Source organism: Rutidosis leptorrhynchoides, chromosome 3 (genome assembly GCF_046630445.1).
Source record: "Rutidosis leptorrhynchoides isolate AG116_Rl617_1_P2 chromosome 3, CSIRO_AGI_Rlap_v1, whole genome shotgun sequence".
NCBI lineage: Eukaryota > Viridiplantae > Streptophyta > Magnoliopsida > Asterales > Asteraceae > Rutidosis > Rutidosis leptorrhynchoides.
The window spans coordinates 178,996,080-179,017,246 of NC_092335.1; the positions used below are offsets into that span (position 1 = coordinate 178,996,080).

The 21,167-nt window shown below is 31.4% G+C and overlaps 2 protein-coding genes across 2 annotated transcripts; both read right to left on the reverse strand.

Moving 5' to 3' along the window:
* Positions 1-2,362: 2,362 nt before the first annotated feature.
* Positions 2,363-3,610, reverse strand: LOC139900660 (protein ALP1-like). The gene is made up of 2 exons (XM_071883422.1): positions 3,324-3,610; positions 2,363-3,134 (listed from the first exon to the last, which is right to left on the reverse strand). The coding sequence occupies exons 1-2, from the start codon at positions 3,608-3,610 to the stop codon at positions 2,363-2,365; spliced, it is 1,059 nt and encodes a 352-aa protein (XP_071739523.1).
* A 15,324-nt stretch (positions 3,611-18,934) lies between these two features.
* Positions 18,935-19,504, reverse strand: LOC139900661 (uncharacterized). The gene has a single exon (XM_071883423.1). The coding sequence runs from the start codon at positions 19,502-19,504 to the stop codon at positions 18,935-18,937; it is 570 nt and encodes a 189-aa protein (XP_071739524.1).
* Positions 19,505-21,167: the final 1,663 nt, after the last annotated feature.

The following is a 21,167-nucleotide window of genomic DNA, read 5'->3' on the forward strand; positions in this document are numbered from 1 at the left end:
AGTTCTTGTGAAAAACCAAACAGGAAATCCATACTTCATTACTTTTAGTTGATAGTATGAATATAGACTTCTTGTGTGCAACATATGGATTTATTGTGTATGATAATATTGTAGTTTATAAGAGACCACATTGTGTTGATTTTTTGAGATTTTGCTTTGAGAGTTCAATGTAGGTGTTTGGACGTCAATGCAATGGTAATTTATTTCTGCATCATTACACAAAAAATAAATATATAGTAAATTATTTTTTTTATCATTATTCAATTCAAATGTTGTTAAAAATTTTCTTACAGTCACAATTTGGATCCGACTGTTGAACATCTGGGGAAAAGTACTAATAATGAATTTCTATTTTGCTGGGTAAGGAATATTTTATTGTAACATTTAAATGTCAATCTGCACAGAATGAAAGTCAACCTGTATACAGATTGAATGTCAATCTGCAAATACTGAATGTCAATCTGCTGAATGTTAAATCTGTATACAGATTGAATGTAAATCTATGCACAGGCTAAATTGTTTTAAAGTGCTCACAGAAATTATCAATCTATGCAGCACTTAGTATATGCATCTTTCACCTATTTATGCATCTAGCACCTAGTATATGCATCTAGCACCTAGTATATGTAGCACTTAGTATATGCTCACAGAAATTTCAAATTTGTGTAATCAATCTGTGCAGCACCTATTATATGCATCTAGCATATTTAATAACTTCGTGTTAGTGAAGGGAGCTCAATCTACACACAGATTCAGTTTAATATGTGAGTACTCTGTGTTCTTTCTTACCGTTGTTTCTCTCTGGATCCTCACCTGTGTTTTCTAATATTGAAAACATTTTATTTGCTACAGGACCAATCTCACTGTACAAAAATAAGTTGTTACACTCTTGATAATCCTGATAAAGATATATTTTTGAAAGAGTTGAAGAAAATTTGGGTGAAAGAAAAGTATAATCAATCAAACACGTACTTATAGATGACACTCTATATAAGGCATTATGCAACTCTGTAAGCTACCTTATTCATTTTAAATTTAATTTACCTATTCCTCTTAATTATTAGTTGTTACTTTTCAAAGGATGGTATCTAAAAAATTTCAGCCGCATATTGCATCATTCCCCCATCCTTGGAAGCGTGAATCGAAAAAAGATAAGTGTTTAGGTATGAAATTTGAAACTCTGTCTCTTAACATTCATAATGAAGAATTGTGTGCTTCTCATAAAAACAATTTGATTTCACAGGACCTAATGGTGACCTTCGTAATTGGCTAGAGAAATTGGCATTATCTGATGATATTAAAGCATATATAGAAGAAAATCCCTTTGGTCAAGAACCCGTCGCAATTAACCATACATCATGGGAATTCTATACTAAGGTGATTGCTCAAGTAGAAACATTGGTTGACAGTAAAGAAGATCTGATTAATGATATTTCAATGGAAGCTATTATTAATGGTGGTTTGAGCTTAGAAGAATATATCAATGAATCACCATCAGAAATTGTAACTTTTCAAAGAAATAAGTCGGAGATTGATCTTTAGAGTGCTCAAGCATTGAAGTTCTTAGAATTGAAAGAAGAAGAACAAAGTAACAGTCAATTTGAATACGATGATCGATACATAGAGTGGTTGTAAGATCTATTCAACATAGAAGTGGAATTGAGAAATAAATTTTTAAAACATAGGTATTTAAACAAAATCGAGGGTTGTTGTTACTAGTGGAATGGAGATCAAGTTATGATTAAGATATCTTTATCAGAAGGGTTGATTGAAACGACTAGTTCAGATGATTTGCAATTACTTGTTTTAAGAGAATGGAAGTTTATCAATTTCGATGTGAAGAAAATAGAAGATAAATTAATGAAGACTGTTGTTGTACACAAGATGTTGAGGTTTTTCCAAATCTCTTACAAAATGAATCTAATTACTGAAGATGATTTCAAGACATGGTGTATGGCAAACAAAATTACACTAAGAAAAAAGTCTGCTGGATTAACTATAGAGAAAGAATCATATATAAAGCATTCAGTACCTCAAGAAATTACTTTTGATGAAAAAAGATATGTTAAGACTGATGACTTTGAGGGCTTAGAGCACGAGGTGCCCGTGGTCCTCTTCAGTGTCCATTTTGGACACTGAGATTGACTGACTTGCTGTTGGGTGCTGGTGTCCACAGTGTCAATTTCAGTGTCCATTTTTCAGTGTCCTTTTTTTTATAAATTTTTTTTATATATTTTTTCATTTTGTAAATATTAAAAAAACTTCAAATAATAATAAAAAATACATATTTTAATAAAACCTTACATTAATAAAAAAAACATTACATTTATTCTTGAAATATTGAAAACGATTAATTGAATTCTCAAAGAGCCCATAAATGTTCAACCAAATTCGATCGTAAGCCTTCGTGCACTTCTCTATCACATAGCTCCCTTGTTCGTCTAGCACGAGCATCACACCTTTCGATCCAAGTACGTTGTATGTGTTGAGGCGGCTCATAAACCCAATCATTCTCGGCAATGTTGTAACGATTGTCTTCAATAATGATGTTATGTAGTATGATGCACGTATACATAAGCCGTCTCATTTGAATCCTCGCGTATGCCCTTGCGGGTTGTTGTAGAATATGCCAACGACCCTGTAAAATCCCAAAATTTCTTTCCACATCTTTGTGAGCAGCAGCTTGTTGCCTTGAAAAGTAAGTGCGTTTTTCATCAACAGCACTTGAAAATCCCTTTACAAATGAAGCCCATGTTGGATAAATCCCGTCGGCTAAATAATACCCTCTTTTGTATTCCACGCCATTCGCAATAAAAGGGACGTCAGGCATATCTTCATTGAGCATTGAGTTGAACAAATCACTAGTGTTTAAAACATTTAAGTCGTTGTTTGAACCCGCCACACCAAAATACGCATGCCAAATCCAATTATCATACGACGCGACGGCTTCAAGCATAATAGTTGGGTGACTGTGATCGCCTCGCAAATATTGGCCTCTCCACGCAACTGGACATTTTGCCCATGCCCAATGCATACAATCGATGCTACCTAACATGCCCGGGAAGCCATGAATCCTTTCATGGGCTTCATATAAACGATGAATGTCATGCAAAGACGGCTCTCTTAAGTAGTCACTATTATACAAGTCAATAATGCACATAGTAAATTTTAGCAAAGATTCACGCCCAACTCATTCACTCATTTGCAAATACTCGTCTAAAGCATCTGGTGTATAGCCGTATGCTAGCTGACGGAGTGCGACGATGATTTTTAAATGTGGACTAATACTCCACATACCTCAAGAATCTTACCTTCAATGAAACCATATAAAATGGGAAGGCAATGGATTGACATCATAGTTGAGTATATCGTTCATCACTCGAAGAAAAACGCGGCGACACATCCGAAAACGACGTTTGAATTGATCTTCCGTATATTTGCAGCCCTCATCAAAATAATCGCCCATCAAACGATTATGAGCATCATAATGATCATGACGAACGTAACGACGAGAATTAACATCATCGTCCAAAGAATCATCAACTTGATCAAGTAAATTGAGCGTATAATTTGTGTAATCATCGTGCGAACTACTCGAAGATGAAGACATTCTTTCTAAATAAAAAGAGGTATATTTTTTTTTTGTATTAGAGTAGGTTTGTATGAAAAGAAATGTGAGTTGGAATGAAATGAAATGTATAAGTATTTATAGAAAAAGGAAAAAAAAAATGCAACCGTTTGAATTCAACGGATATATACACAAATTCCTACACACAACGGCTAGTTTATACACCGTCTATGGCTCGAAATCGAAGATCGACGCCGAAAATCGAAGCTGGAGACGGTGACGCAGTGTCGGCGACAGTGGGCCGGCGTCGAAATTGGGAGGACGGCGACATAGGGGACGGGGTACACCTCGTGCTCTTATGCTACACAGATAAAAATTGTGTTGAGTGCTTTCAAAATGTGAACACTCTTAGTAGGGAGCATACACTTCACTGTATTGGTTTGTTAAAAGAATGCAAGAAAGAAGATGCAATATTGTTCAGAAAAGAAGTGAAAGAAAGTGTGGTCGATAAATTGAATATGATGAAAAAGTTTCATGATTTGGAAAATGTGGTATAAGATCATTCTTGAATATCGAGAATTAAATAGTAAATGTGATGAAGAAAAGGTTAAATTTTTGAAGAAGAAGAGAGTATGGAGATATGCAATGAGAAAAGCATTTAAAAAGATACTAGATAAACAAAAAGGTAAAAGCATAACCAGATAACAAACAGATGAATCATAAACAGGTTCTCTCCAGATTTCTAAAAAGTACTTCAAATAACCCATCTCAGCTCTCATTTTATACTACATTTAACATTTTTTAAATATTTATTTTCGGCCCTCCCAATATGAAACTTCACGTTCCGCCACTGTCTGTCCGCGAACTAACAAATTCTCGTATCTCTTATTTCTTTTTCTTTTCTTAATCTTTTTCTCTTTTCTAAATCTTCTACTGCGCGTACACAGTTTTTCGTCCAAAAGAATTAACCATACACTTGATTTGTTCTTGTCCATCCATGTGATATTCACATATAGCCCATTTCTTTATTTGCTACGCCGCTCTTATATTACCTGTCTAACTCGTCTTTGTCAAAGAATTATTGTTATTATTATTGTTTACAAAAACACCTCTCTTTTTTATCCTTGACTATTTTGTCAACTTTCTTTGAAACATCACAGCTCATCTCCTTCGATCTGTTTCTTATTAATTTTCTTTCAATTGATTTTCTATCTATCAACTTTGTTCAAATATCCCATTCTATTACTCCGTATTCTTTTTTGAAAAGCCAAACAAATATTATTACTAAAGGAATAAACATGTACAAGCATGCTGAGAAAGCATGAAGATATAGTACAGAAGATTGAACTACAATGAAACAAATGGATAAAACAAAGACATTTTCCTGAGGAGAGTTTAGCCGGGATTATCAATTTCGCTTGGAGTTTCTAACCATCTCAAAAAATTTATATTTGCCTTTGAGGATCGGTTCGCTATCCATTCAAAGCTTTTTGATTGAATTTCCTGGAGTAGCAATAAAGCGGAATTATTTTTTTCTTTAAATATCTTTTCGTTTCGGTTTTGCCATAACTTGTACACACACACCCATATCGATGCTTGCCAAATTTTTGAATTATGCGGAGCGTTTGTGAAACTTGAATAACTTTTGATGAGATTATTTAGGCTTACATTGGTTGGGTAGTTTAGCTTCCACCATTTGAAGAATCTCTCCCACACGTCCCTTGCAAATGCACACTTGACTAGAACATGCTCAATCGATTCTAATGCATCGTTACAACATGGGCATCTAACCGAGTCAAGATCTATTCCTTTTTTGTCTAGTTCTAGCCTTACCGGGAGCCTGTTTCTTTGAGCCCGCCATATGAAAATGCCTACTTTTATGGGCAATAGATTGTTTCGAATGGTCTCACCTTGATTAGACGAAACTGGCAGTATCTTTTCATCTAGCAAAGACCTCAATGCGTGAGCTGTAAAATTGCTTTTACCATTAACTTTCCACTGCCATGAATCAGAGTGCCCTTCTGCGAATTTAAAACTTGCAATTTTTTCAGTTAGCTCATGTAATTCCGCCGCACTTCTTCCAGTTATGTTCCTGCCTATATTCCAGTTTATTAACAATTCTGACTCTTGTTTCATCACTCGGTCCACCACACGAACGTCTTTGTCTTCCTCACGTCTGAAAAGTCTGTTAAACACAACACAAAGGGGCTGATCCCCTAACCATACATCTTTCCAAAAACGTGTGTCTCTTCCATCACATATAATCTTTTCAAAAGAGTTATTCAAGTTAAAATTGTACTTGGCTAAATCTTTATCAATGTTTTTAATGACACACACAACGAGTCTTTGACACATTGATTATTTTCGATCGAGCCCAACCCCCCGTCCCACCCGTGAATGCTTTTGATTACCTTGACCCAAAAGTTTTCGGAATCCGTTTTAAAACGCCACCACCATTTAGTAAGCAATGCTAAAGTTTTTGCTCTCAACGACCCTATGTTCCATCCCCCCTCTCATAAGAGTTAAGAACATTCTCCCATTTTACCCAAGCCATATTAGTTTTTCCCCCGACCCGCCCCAAAAGAAGTTACGTCTCAAACCTTCAAGCGAACTAATGATGCACAAAGGAGCGCGGAATAGGGAGAAGGCATACAACGGGAGGCTACTAAGCACCGACTTAATAAGAGTGATTCGGCCACCGAAGGACATTGATTTTGCTTTCCAATTTGCCAATTTTTTCTTGAATTTTTCTTCTACAAACATCCAATCATTCTTTCTTTTCATTTTACACCCAATCGGTAGACCAAGGTATTTAAACGGGATGTCACCGGTGACGCATCCCATGAAGGCAGCAAGTTCTTCCAAATGCGTGTTATCTACACCAATCCCGTATAGACAACTTTTTGCAAAATTGACTTTTAAACCCGAGAGCTTTTCAAAGCATTTTAGAAGTTTCATGATGTTATGAGCATTGCTTCTACTCCATACTCCAAAGAAAATGGTGTCGTCCGCGTATTGGAGGTGGGAGACCACAACTTTGTCATTGCCAACCTCAATACCTCTATATAGCCCAACCTCGAGTGCTTTCTTGATTAGCAAGTTTAAACCTTCGGTTGCCATGATGAATAAGTAAGGGGATAAAGGGTCCCCTTATCGGACCCCTCTTTCAAGATTGAACTCTTTAGTTGGAGAGCCATTCACTAATATGGAAATGGAAGACGAATTAAGGCATTCTTTTACCCAAGTAATCCATTTTGACCCGAACCCCATACATTTCATGATTTCGAAGAGGTAGTTCCAATTGACACTATCGAAAGCTTTTGCGAAATCGGCTTTGAATATTAGACACTTAGCTTTCCCGCATTTTTGCTCTTCGATTGTTTCATTTGCTACTAGAATACCATCAATTATCTGTCTGCCTTTTATGAACGCACTTTGTTCGAATCCAATGACTTTGGAGATGATTTTCTGGATCCGGTTAGAGAGAATTTTTGCAATGATTTTGTAGTAACTCCCTATTAAGCTAATGGGACGATAGTCATTAAGTCCAATAGGATCCTCTTTCTTTGGGGCCAAAGTCATGAATGAGGCGTTGCAACCTTTCGAGATAGCTTGCTTATTGCAAAACCAATCAATTGCCTTTTTGAGGTCATCTTTGATAAGCCACCAAAACAATTTGTAGAACTTCATGCTAAAACCGTCTGGCCCCGGGGCCTTTGAATCATCACAGCTTTTAATTGCATCCTGTGACGACCGGGAAATTTCCGACCAAATTTAAACTTAATCTTTATATGATTTCGATACAATAAGCAAAGTCTGTAATGTTGAATCTCGAAAATTTTGGAACAGTTACATGAATGCATTTGCCCTTTTGACCAATCCCGAGATTCACGAACAATTGTTTGTAAATAAATATGTATATGTATATGTAAATGTAAGTATATGTATATTAATTTAAAATTTTAAAATATAATTTAAGTATTAGAATTAAATATGTAAAATAGAGTACAAAATAAATAAATACAATTTAAAATGAATATATATATATATATATATATATATATATATATATATACACATATATACATACATATATATGATTGCCATTAATAATTATTATATTGTAATATATATAAACTCTATAAATGTTAACTATCCAAATATATTATTATATAGAATAAGTAACACATAAGTAATAAAATATAAAGTTAATATATTCTATGTAATTACAATTAAAGAATATGGTAGTTATAATAATAATATTATTATTACTTTCATTATTATTATTAATACTAATACTAATGTTAATACTAATGTTAAGTACTAGATGCTTTATTATAAATAATATAGATATGAAATTAAACACAATTAATTTGTTATATCATTATTATTATGACTAATATTATTAGTATCCTTAGTAATATTATTAATATCATTATTTTTATTATTACTAACTGTTATCATTAATGTAATTATTAATATTGTTATTAATGTTACTAGTATTATCATGACAATATTACCACTTTTATTATTAATATCTTTAATAATATTATTAATATTACTACTAATAAAATGGTACCATTAATAAAATTATTAATTATTATTATTATTATTATTATTATTATTATTATTATTATTATTATTATTATTATTATTATTATTATTAGGATTATTATTAAAATAACTATTAATAAATATTACTAAATTAAAAATAAAAATTTATCTAGTAGATTACAAATTCAGTTAGGCTTCCCATCTGCTTTATTTAGTTTTGTTTTTTCTTGTTTGTATATCTCCTGCACGATTATTCTTGTCAGCTCTCACAAGTGATATAAAAATTGAGCATCTCAGGATTATGAAGAAGCATTCGATATCCACCATATTTATCAATCATACACCTCTTTCATCTGCTTCTAATTTTTGAACTTAAACAGGTTTTTTTTATATAAAAGCTCGAACACTCTGTCTTGTAACATTTTGTCAAAAGCTTGAGATTGAACGATTTCCTAAAATGTAAAAATGCAGAAGCGTTAGGAATCTTTGTTTAAAACTATCTGCGAAATCTTAAGTCTCAATTCCTCAAATTGAATCTTGATTTCTGAGTCAAAGTTTTTGAGCAAAAAGTCAACGAAATCGTTCTTGAAGAAATTTGAGTTTGTAACTATGTTTCAACTTCAATTAATGATTCTAATAATTTCTAGGAATGGATTACAATTTTTTTTTTGTTATAATGTTGGTCTAATACGTTCTATAAATCAAAATCATTTTTTTTTGGTTTGTTACGAACTGCACAGAGGCACACTTTAAATTTTTATTTTATTTTATTTTTTTTTTGTTTTTGTCGATGATCACAACCACACAACACAGAAACTTATAAGTTTGGAATATATTTTGTATTATAAATTTTGTCCAATTCAATCTTAAAAAAAACGAAACCATTTTTTTCCCCTTTAAACTTGCGACAGCAGCAAGCTTGATTGTAGTTTTTTTTATTTTTTTTTTGTTTTAAAAACCCACTAATCACTTCTGTAATTATTTAAAGTTCCAAAAATTAATTACATAACTTGTTGTTAGTTAGTTTGGACATTTGATCGACTTTGAAATATGATGAAGAAGAAGATAGAAAACGAATCAAGGGTTATATTGTTACAGTGGGTAATTTAAATAGAAATATTGATATGGAGGGATGGTTATGGGTGTTTGTGAGTGAGCGGGAGGTCACGGGTTCGAGCCAGGACATGGGCTGTTATTTTTGGAACTCATTCTTTTGAGGTAGTCTTTTGTTAATTATTATTATTATTATTATCATTTTCATTATTATTATTATTATTAGTGTTATTGTTATTGCTATTGTTATTATCGATTGTTATTAGTACAAGTATTATAGTTATTATTATTATTAATACTAAAATAATTATTAGTTAATATTTATTATTTTCATAATTAAAAATTACAAATATGATTATTATTATTAATATTGTTATTACTAATATTATCATCATTATCAAGTAATATTATTTAGTATTATTGTTATTATCACTAATATTAATATCGTTATCATTACTCGTACTAGTATTATCACTAAATATTATTATTAATATGAGTATTATTAATATAAGTATTACTATTACTATTATGATTAGGATTACGAATTGATGTTATAGAAGCTAAGCTTTAGTTATTAGTTTAGAAATTTAACATGAAGATTTTGATTATGATTAACATAAGTATGGTTATTGATATTATCACGAGTAATGAAATTGCTATAATGATAATTATTATTAAGTATTATGTATTACTATAAAAGTTATTATTTTCATTATCATTAGTAATAAACTTTTCATTTTATTAAAAATTACTGTTATTATCGTTATTATAAGATGTATTATTAAAACTAACGTTAATATTATTATTAATAGAAACATTAATATTATTATCACTATTATTATTTTAATCACTACTAATATTATTTTGGTATTATTATAATCACTATTTTAACAAACAAATGAAATATATATATATATATATATATATATATATATATATATATATATATATATATATATATATATATATATAATATTTAATACATATAACGATATATATATAAATTCATTCGATTACAAGAATATATTTTAATACATATATGAATGATATAGGTTCGTGAATCCAAGGCCAACCCAACATTTGTTCAATGTCGTCATATGTATTTTTACTACAAAATACAGTATTGTGAGTTTCATTTGCTCCCTTTTTAAATGTTTTTGCAATATATATTTTTGGGACTGAGAATACATGCGCTGCTTTTATAAATGTTTTACGAAATAGACACAAGTAATCGAAACTACATTCTATGGTTGGATTATCGAAATCGAATATGCCCCTTTTTAGCTTGGTAGCCTAAGAATTAGGGAAATGGCCCCTAATTGACGCGAATCCTAAAGATAGATCTATGGACCTCGACAAGTCCCATTCGGGTTACGAATGCTTTAGTACTTTGATTATCATATCCGATGAGAGTCCCGGAATGATGGGGATATTCTATATGCATCCTATTAGTTTGGTTATCAAGCATTCACCATATGAATGATTTTTATCTCTATGCAGTTTGCGAAATGCCTGATATGAGATGTATATTTATGGAAAAATTGAAATCTTGTGGTCTATTATATTATTGAAAATGATTGATTATGATAAACTAATGAACTCACCAACCTTTTGGTTGATACTTTAAAGCATGTTTATTCTCAGGTATGAAAGAAATCTCCCGATGTGCATTTGCTTATTTTAGAGATATTATTTGTAGTCATTCATGACATATTTCAAAAGATGTTGCATTCGGGTCATTGAGTTCATCAAGAATATTATTAAGTCGTTTATAATTGGATATATTATGAAGTAGTATGCATGCCTGTTAACTTTCGATGAAATGAAAGTTTGTCTTTTAAAAACGAATGCAATGTTTGTAAAATGTATCATATAGATGTCAAGTACCTCGCGATGTAACCAAATGTAATGTATTCGTCCAGATGGATTAGGACGGGTCATTAGAGTTGGTATCAGAGCGGTGGTCTTAGCGAACCAGGTCTTGCATTAGTGTGTCTAACTGATAGTTATTTAGATGCATTAGTAGGTCTGGACTTCGACCGTGTCTGCATGTCAAAAGTTTTGCTTATCATTTCGTGTCAAAAATTACCTGCTTATCATTCTTAGTCTAGACACGTCTTACTGCAGTTAGTTCATCGATAGTGTATAGACAAAATTCATATCTTATCGTATCTGTTACTATATAATTTACTTGACAGCTTCCGTAGATTCATCCGTAACTTATGGGATTTTAGTATTATATATGCATATGTAAATTATGTATTGCAGGATACTAATCTACGTCCTATAATCTATTTCTTATCAAAAATCCTTCATTTAATTGTACGATATGGATCCCTCAACCAGTTCGAATTCCTCGGATTCCGACAGTTATTCCGACACGGATATTCACCTAAACTCCGAAAGCAGCATCACCAGAATGAATCAACCAATCAGCCATCCCCAATTCATCTGATGGGATCGTAGTCGACTTAATCAATGGAGACGCAAAGAAGGCGATCCCTTTCCACCAACCGAATTCACCTCTTGGCGAAGAACCTGAGCACTTATCGACGAACCAGTTCGATACACTATAATCACTCTCATTTCCAGGATACCTCGAAATGATTATATGATATCCAAAAATTCTCAACCTTATTCATTCGCTCGTTTCGACCGACAATCATTCCGGAATAATAGGAGAAGTCAACGAACTTCGCCCTCGAGTAATAAACTTGGAGAATATGGTGAAAACCTTACCAGCTTCAGCAACATCATCGGCACCAACAGTACCATCAGTAACAACACCAGTACCATCAACAATCCATGCCTCAACATCTTATTCTGTACCTCGAGTATAATCATTGTTCTACGTATCGTTCTACATCATTTATCTTCGTTTGACATGGCGATTATGTAATCTCTAATGTTTTAGAGATTATATATTCTTGTTCCAATGGAAAAGCAAATGAGATTAATATCATATTAACTCAATAAATCCATGATTACATCTGAAGGAAAATATATATGTAAGTATATTTTCATAAAGATTGTAATTTAAAATTCTTTCGTACAAACTGTTAATGGTGAAAATATTTTAACGGGTAGGTAATACTCGAGGAATATTTAGATTTCACATTAATAAGTTACATTGTACATTCTTCGAATCTGATTCAACAGTCATTTACTATCCTACTTACATCCACAGATATACGTATCCGTTCACCGCAGAATAATCATTTCCATTCAATTTCATATTTGGATTTTTGACCTATCAGAATCCAACAAGTGGTATAATGAAGAAAACATTGAACAAAATAAAATTTGTTAGAAACAAATGAATTAACTATGAAAAATTTTTGTTAAGAATCCACGCTAACTGTTTCCAGCTAACTGTACCTAGCTAACTGATTACATTTTATTTATCGCAGTTTATTTATCGCAATTTTATTTATCGTCATTTAATTTCTGTTATTTACTTTACGCATTTTATTTATCATCATTTAATTTCTGTTATTTATTTTACGCACTTTAAATATCGGGACACGTATACAAGGTTTTGACATATCATATCGACGCATCTATATATATTATTTGGAATAACCATAGACACTCTATATGCAGTAATGCATGAGTTAGCTATACAGGGTTGAGGTTGATTCTACAATAATATATAAACTTTGAGTTGTGATCAAGTCTGAGACATGTACACGGGTCACGATACGTATTAATTAATTCGAATATTATATATTAAACTATATATGAATTATTGGACTGTTAACTGTGGACTATCAACTGTGGACTACTAACATTGGGCAATTAAAATGAAATAAAATACTGATTATAACATATGAAACTAAACAATTCTTCAAGTTTGCCACTTGATTTCATCTTAAACCTCATTTGTATCTTGACGATTACAATATGTGTTCAAACCTTTCATGATTCTTGAAAACACCTCAATCGAGATGATGAACCAACCGCACTTCATCTACGAAAGAAAAGATTGATGAATATAGTTATGCACCTGAAAAACTCTCGGAAACTGAGTAAACGTTTAACACGTATCCGTGCTAGCTCCTTTGGCATTGCTATTACCGAAAATAACATTGCAATTATTTTTCAAATTAGTCAATTTTGTCACAGCTCCAGCAAATTAGCTTCAATTTTTTTTCATTCGAATAAACCTTATTATAAAGATTACCCCTTCAATATCGTTACCGGAGAACCGTTTATATCCCACCACATTAGCAGTAAACTTACCAGTAACTTCATTACTCATTGGCTTAGGTCTCTCTGAAGAACCATTATGTTTGTTCGTTAAAACCTATTCATATACTCATCCACATCTTATAACGAGAATTACCACATCAATTACCGGGAATTAGCAATCAGTATTTTGAAATCTCGTAGCATGTCTACATCAACAGTTATATGTATACCTATAACCTTTATCTCTTAGAATTATGACCTTCCATTCTGAAATTTTGAAAAGTACCCAGTCTGCGAATCAATACTCTGAATTCTGAAAAGTTGAATGATGCAACAAAAACTGTAAACGACCTTAACAGCTAAAAGTTTGATGATAAAAAAAAATTATGTTGGTAAAGCTCAGAAATGTTGGAACTGTAAACAGATTGAGCAAACCATGAAGGACGCTGTGGATAAATCACAAAGACTAAACCTATCTTCAAAGAATCCAAATGATTTAGTATCTGCTAAAGTCATTAATGAATACCTTACTCTTGACTCTACACTCTTGCGAACAAATCTTCATGCATCATCCTTCAATATTAGAAATTCTAAGATATCATCGTATCTTTCATTATAAATATCCTTGATATATCTTAAGATATTTTCATAACTATTCTTATTTGAAATCATTTATCTCTTCACGATATCAGTGTTACATCAGAAAGGAATCTGTTTTTATTTCTAAATTCTGAAAAAAAATTCGAACTTAACATCTGAATGTCTTTGAAGTAGTGTTGAGAACTGATGCATGAGTTAGTATAATATAATGACACTTCATCAACGTGATTATATTACAGTAAGTCATGATGAGTTTCTGATGGAACGTGATGATTCACAGATCCTAACGTCATCATGTGCCATGTTACACGACTCTTACATTCTACTTGATCTCCTAACATATCGGGAACATGTTTTCTTGATAATTCTATCTTTTCTCGTGACTTCTGGTAATTTAACAAGTCAAATCATGCTATTACCAGTTCTTTCTTAGAACGATAGCCATGATCATTCAAAATTCGAAGATTTAACCTACGAATCCGAGACGTCTTAATCGCTTTACTTAAAGTCAAGACGAATCTTATTTTCCTCATTTCACTCTTTTGTGATAGCTTCACTCGTACGTTTCGAGTAATCTAATTGTTTCATTCATATCATTCAATGATGATAAAACTCTAATTTCTAGCTCGTATGTGTCATGAAAACATACTTATTGTCAGCCATGACCATCCCAATTAAATTTCGGGACGAAATTTCTTTAACGGGTAGGTACTGTGACGACCCGGAAATTTTCGACCAAATTTAAACTTAATCTTTATATGATTTCGATACAATAAGCAAAGTCTGTAATGTTGAATCTCGAAAATTTTGGAACAGTTACATGAATGCATTTGCTCTTTTGACCAATCCCGAGAGTCACGAACAATTTTTTGTAAATAAATATGTATATGTAAATGTAAGTATATGTATATTAATTTAAAATTTTAAAATATAATTTAAGTATTAGAATTAAATATGTAAACTAGAGTACAAAATAAATAAATACAATTTAAAATGAATTTATATATATATACATACATATATATGATTGCCATTAATAATTATTATATTGTAATATATATAAACTCTATAAATGTTAACTATCTAAATATATTATTATATAGAATAAGTAACACATAAGTAATAAAATATAAAGTTAATATATTCTATGTAATTACAAGTAAAGAATATGGTAGTTATAATAATATTATTATTCCTTTCATTATTATTATTATTATTATTATTAATACTAATGTTAATATTAATGTTAAGTACTAGATGCTTTATTATAAATAATATAGATATGAAATTAAACACAATTAATTTGTTATATCATTATTATTATTATGACTAATATTATAAGTATCCTTAGTAATATTATTAATATCATTATTTTTATTATTACTTACTGTTATCATTAATGTAATTATTTTTATTATTACTTACTGTTATCATTAATGTAATTATTAATATTTTTATTAATGTTACTAGTATTATCATGACAATATTACCACTTTTATTATTAATATCTTTAACAATATTATTAATATTACTACTAATAAAATGGTACCATTAATAAAATTATTAATTAGTATTATTATTATTATTATTGTTATTATTATTATTATTATTAGGATTATTATTAAAATACCTATTAATAAATATTACTAAGTTAAAAATAAAAATTTATCAAGTAGATTACAAATTCAGTTAGGCTTCCCATCTACTTTATTTAGTTTTGTTTTTTTCTTGTTTGTATATCTCCTGCACGATTATTCTTGTCGACACCCAAAAGTGATATAAAAATTTAGCATCTCAGGATTATGAAGAAGCATTCGATATCCACCATATTTATCAATCATACACCTCTTTCACCTGCTTCTAATTTTTGAACTTAAACAGGATTTTTTTTTTATATAAAAGCTCGAACACTCTATCTTGTAACATTTTGTCAAAATCTTGTGATCAAACGATTTCCTTAAATGTAAAAATGCAGAAGCGTTAGGAATCTTTGTTTAAAACTATCTGCGAAATCTTAAGTCTCAATTCCTCAAATTGAATCTTAATTTCCGAGTCAAAGTTTTTGAGAAAAAAGTCAACGAAATCGTTCTTGAAGAAATTTGAGTTTGTAACTATGTTTCAACTTCAATTAATGATTCTAATAGTTTCTAGGAATGGATTACAATTTTTTTTTTGTTACAATGTTGGTCTAATACGTTCTGTAAATCAAAATCATTTTTTTTGGTTTGTTACGAACAGCACAGAGGCACTCTTTAAATTTTTTTTTTTTTTGTTTTTGTTGATGATCACAACAACACAACACAGAAAGTTATAAGTTTGGAATATATTTTGTATAATAAATTTTGTCCAATTCAATCTTAAAAAAAAAACGAAACCATTTTTTTTCCTTTAAACTTGTGTTAGCAGCAAGCTTGATTGCAGTTTTTTTTATTTTTTTATTTCTTTTTTTGTTTTAAAAACCTACTAATCGTTTCTGTAATTATTTAAAGTCCCAAAAATTAATTACGTAACTTGTTGTTAGTTAGTTTGGACATTTGATCGACTTTGAAATATGAGGAAGAAGAAGATAGAAAACGAATCAAGGGTTATATTGTTACAGTAGGTAATTTAAACAGAAATATTGATATGGAGGGATGGTTATGGGTGTTTGTGAGTGAGCGGGAGGTCACGGGTTCGAGCCAGGACATGGGCTGTTATTTTTGGAACTCATTCTTTTGAGGTAGTCTTTTGTTAATTATTATTATTATTATTATTATCATTTTCATTATTATTATTATTATTATTAGTGTTATTGTTATCGCTATTGTTATTATTGATTGTTATTAATACAAGTATTATAGTTATTATTATTTTTAATACTAAAATAATTATTAGTTAATATTTATTATTTTCATAATTAAAAATTACAAATATGATTATTATTATTAATATTGTTATTACTAATATTATCATCATTATCAAGTAATATTATTTAGTATTATTGTTATTATCACTAATATTAATATCGTTATCATTACTAGCACTAGTATTATCACTAAATATTATTATTAATATGAGTATTATTAATATAAATATTACTATTACTATTATGATTAGGATTACGAATTGATGTTATAGAAGCTTTAGTTATTAGTTTAGAAATTTAAGATGAAGATTTTGATTATGATTAACATAAGTATGGTTATTGATATTATCACGAGTAATGAAATTGCTATAATAATAATTATTATTAAGTATTATGTATTACTATAAAAATTATTATTTTCATTATCATTAGTAATAAACTTTTCATTTTATTAAAAATTACTGTTATTATCGTTATTATAAGATGTATTATTAAAACTAACGTTAATATTATTATTAATAGAAACATTAATATTATTATCACTATTATTATTTTAATCACTACTAATATTATTTTGGTATTATTATAATCACTATTTTAACAAACAAATGAAATAGATATATATATATATATATATATATATATATATATATATATATATATATATATATATATATATATATATATATATATATATATATATATATATATATATATATATATATATATATATATATATATATATATATATATATATATATATATATATATTTAATACATATAATGATATATATATAAATTCATTCGATTACAAGAATATGTTTTAATACATATATGAATGATATAGGTTCGTGAATCCAAGGCCAACCCAACATTTGTTCAATGTCGTCATATGTATTTTTACTACAAAATACAGTATTGTGAGTTTCATTTGCTCCCTTTTTAAATGCTTTTGCAATATATATTTTTGGGACTGAGAATACATGCGATGCTTTTATAAATGTTTTACGAAATAGACACAAGTAATCAAAACTACATTCTATGGTTGAATTATCGAAATCGAATATGCCCCTTTTTAGCTTTGTAGCCTAAGAATTAGGGAAATGGCCCCTAATTGACGCGAATTCTAAAGATAGATCTTTGGACCTCGACAAGTCCCATTCGGGTTACGAATGCTTTAGTACTTCGATTATCATATCCGATGAGAGTCCTGAAATGATGGGGATATTCTATATGCATCCTGTTAGTTCGGTTATCAAGCGTTCACCATATGAATGATTTTTAACTCTCTGCAGTTTGCGAAATGCCTGATATGAGATGTATATTTATGGAAAAATTGAAATCTTGTGGTCTATTATATTATTGAAAATGATTGATTATGATAAACTAATGAACTCCCCAACCTTTTGTTGGACACTTTAAAGCATGTTTATTCTCAGGTATGAAAGAAATCTTCCGCTGTGCATTTGCTCATTTTAGAGATATTACTTGGAGTCATTCATGACATATTTCAAAAAACGTTGCATTCGAGTCGTTGAGTTCATCAAGAATATTATTAAGTCGTTTATAGTTGGATATATTATGAAATAGTATGCATGCTTGTCAACTTTCGATGAAATGAAAGTTTGTCTTTTAAAAACGAATGCAATGTTTGTAAAATGTATCATATAGAGGTCAAGTACCTCGCGATGTAACCAAATGTAATGTATTCGTCCAGATGGATTAGGACGGGTCATTAGACGTCCCATATTTCATCTTTTGTAATCGGCCTCTCAAGGGAATCAGCTTCTAATGGGCTGATTTTTTCTGAATTGCAGGTTGTTTAGCCCAATTAAAATCGATGAATCACTTTGCTGTTTTTCGAAAGATTTTTTAAAATGACATAATATCTCATTCTTGATAACCACAGGTTGTTCTTGCCACAATCCATCAACATATACCCCTCTTATGTTGGATTTGTTATATCTCCTTTAGATTGATGAGTGGAATAATCTTGAGTTTTCGTCTCCTTCGATTGCCCAAGACACTCTGGCTTTTTGTCTCAACATTTGTGTTTTTTCATTCTCTTTCTTGATCCATAAGCCTTGTGCTGTTATCCATTCTTTCTTTTCTGATTTGGATAGCTAATTAAGGTCTGCCCTTTTTTCGAAGTCTGCTGTTTTATCTTTTGCCATCTTCAGCTCGTCATCCAGGTTACCATACTGAGATTTACTCCAAGACCTAAGAGCTTCCTTCACATTCTTCATCTTGTTTCGAAAAATAACATCGTCCCTTGTACTTGTAACCTGCTTGTTCCAGGCATCAATTATTATCTTTTCGATGTCTTTGTTTTTGAACCATGTATCAAAAACTTTGAAAGGTTTAGGGCCGAAGTTGATATTTTTATCACTTAACACTATTGGGCAATGATCCGAGGTGTTCCGATCGAGTGCTACAACCGAGAGATCACCCCATGATTGCAAAAAGTTTTTCGACACCAAGAAACGATCTAATTTACTTAGCTTCATTCCATTATCGCTGACTCTTGTAAACCTTTTCCACATCAATGGAATTTCTAATAATTGCATATCCTCTATGAATTGATTGAACCTTGCTGCTCGGTTTTTCATGAAATCACAGTTCAGTCTTTCGGATTCGTTTCTGACTTCGTTAAAATCTCCGCATATAACCCATTCTGCATCCTTGAAGGACATGAGTTTTCAAAACTTTCCCACATTTCTGTTTTGCCACTATCGTTGTGTGGCCCGTAAACGTTCGTGATGATGGTGTCTTTTTCTCTTCCTTTCCATTTACCTCAAACCACTAAAAATGACTTGCCTTCTACCGCATCAATTGCCTTGAAAACTGTTGTATCCCAGATTAGCAACATCCCCCGGGATTTACCTATTTTCGGTTTTTGGATGAACCCGAACTCACGATCACCCCACACGAATTCCATCCATTCATCCGAGACCTCATTACATTTGGATTCTTGGATTGCCACAATGTCCGATTTCTTTTCTCTTTTTAGTCTTCTGAACCAGTTGATTTTGCTCTCCGCCTTGTCGTCTTTTTTGAAAGCTCGAATATTTAGTGAGAGAATCTTCATCTATCAAACTTAAACGTACAAATTTTTGAGTAACACTATTTATTGGGGGGGGGGGGGGGGATTTTCCCAACTCACTCCAAGCTTGTTACCGAACTCTTTGATTCCTACACTACACATCGAATGATCAATGGGGGTTTTCTTCAGGTTTACATCCGAATTTCCAATTCTGCCTTTAGCTTTTGGGATTGCTTTAACCTGGATTGACTTTTGAGTGACCGAGTTTTTCTTTCTGGCTGTATTTTTCAGATTAAGCATCTGAGATGATGTTTTCCACCCAAGTATCGAATTCCATTATCGTTTTGGATCATTTTCTGTTCTCGTGCTTTTATTTTTTGAAAGTTTATGGGGTTGGCTTTGTTTGTTATTTGGTTCATTTGGGACCTGATTGGGATATTCTGAAGGTAGCGAATGGTTTGGTGGTTTGCTTTGGTTTGGTTGTTGTGTTCGGTTTGGGTTGATATTATTTGGGAGGGGTGGTGTTTATGATTGAGAAGGTGGGTTAGGCATGGGAGGTTCATCTTGGCAAGGTTTTATCGTTTGTTGTATACTCTGTGGGGTATAGCTAACAGGTGAGTAGTTTAGGGAAGGATTTGGCGTGGTTTTTTGTTTATGAAAATGGTTGGGGTCAGACGTATCCATTACATTAGGGGAGCTGATATGGTGTCGTGGGCTCATTGGTATTGGGTTTGGAGGATCCAATTGAGTTTGACTTTTTGGGCTTGGGTTTATTGGGTAGGTATTTGGGACAGGGCTCTCAGGTTGGTTGGGTGAAAACGTTGGGGACTGGATTGGATCGCTTGAATCTGTTTTTCCATTTGGGCTGGATTGAATAGTTTCGAATAGTCTTACAACTTTGATTGGGGTATGACTTTGTTGGGCTTCAGATGGTTCATTGGCTTGGATGGAGTGATTATATTCAGTTGGGCCTGGGTTTACTTCACTATCTAGTACTCTATAGGTGTCTATCGGGCTTTGGTAAGAATTGTTTTTTGGGCCGTTGTTTTTGGTTTTAACTGGGCTTGGGCTGTTTTTTGAAAAAGCTGGACTAACCTGTAAGGGATTTTCAAATCGTGACCTTTTCGCCTTCTCATCTGACCTTCTTGAGAACTCTGCGGATGGTTCTTTTTTGTCGGCTGGATTATTGGGACTAGGGCCGCCTTTATTGCATTGGTTGAACTTTTCGCCTTTCTCGAGACACCTTGATGATTGGTCTTCCAGGTTACTCTGAGCATTCACCTTCACCGGAATATTCAGCTCCGGTATGAGTT

Coding starts and splice junctions, on each gene's coding strand:
- LOC139900660 (XM_071883422.1), bottom strand. CDS start 3,610: ATGTCTTCATCTTCGAGTAGTTCGCACGATGATTACACAAATTATACG. Junction 3,135..3,323: donor TTGCCTTCCCATTTTATATG/GTTTCATTGAAG, acceptor CTTGTATAATAG/TGACTACTTAAGAGAGCCGT.
- LOC139900661 (XM_071883423.1), bottom strand. CDS start 19,504: ATGTCCTTCAAGGATGCAGAATGGGTTATATGCGGAGATTTTAACGAA.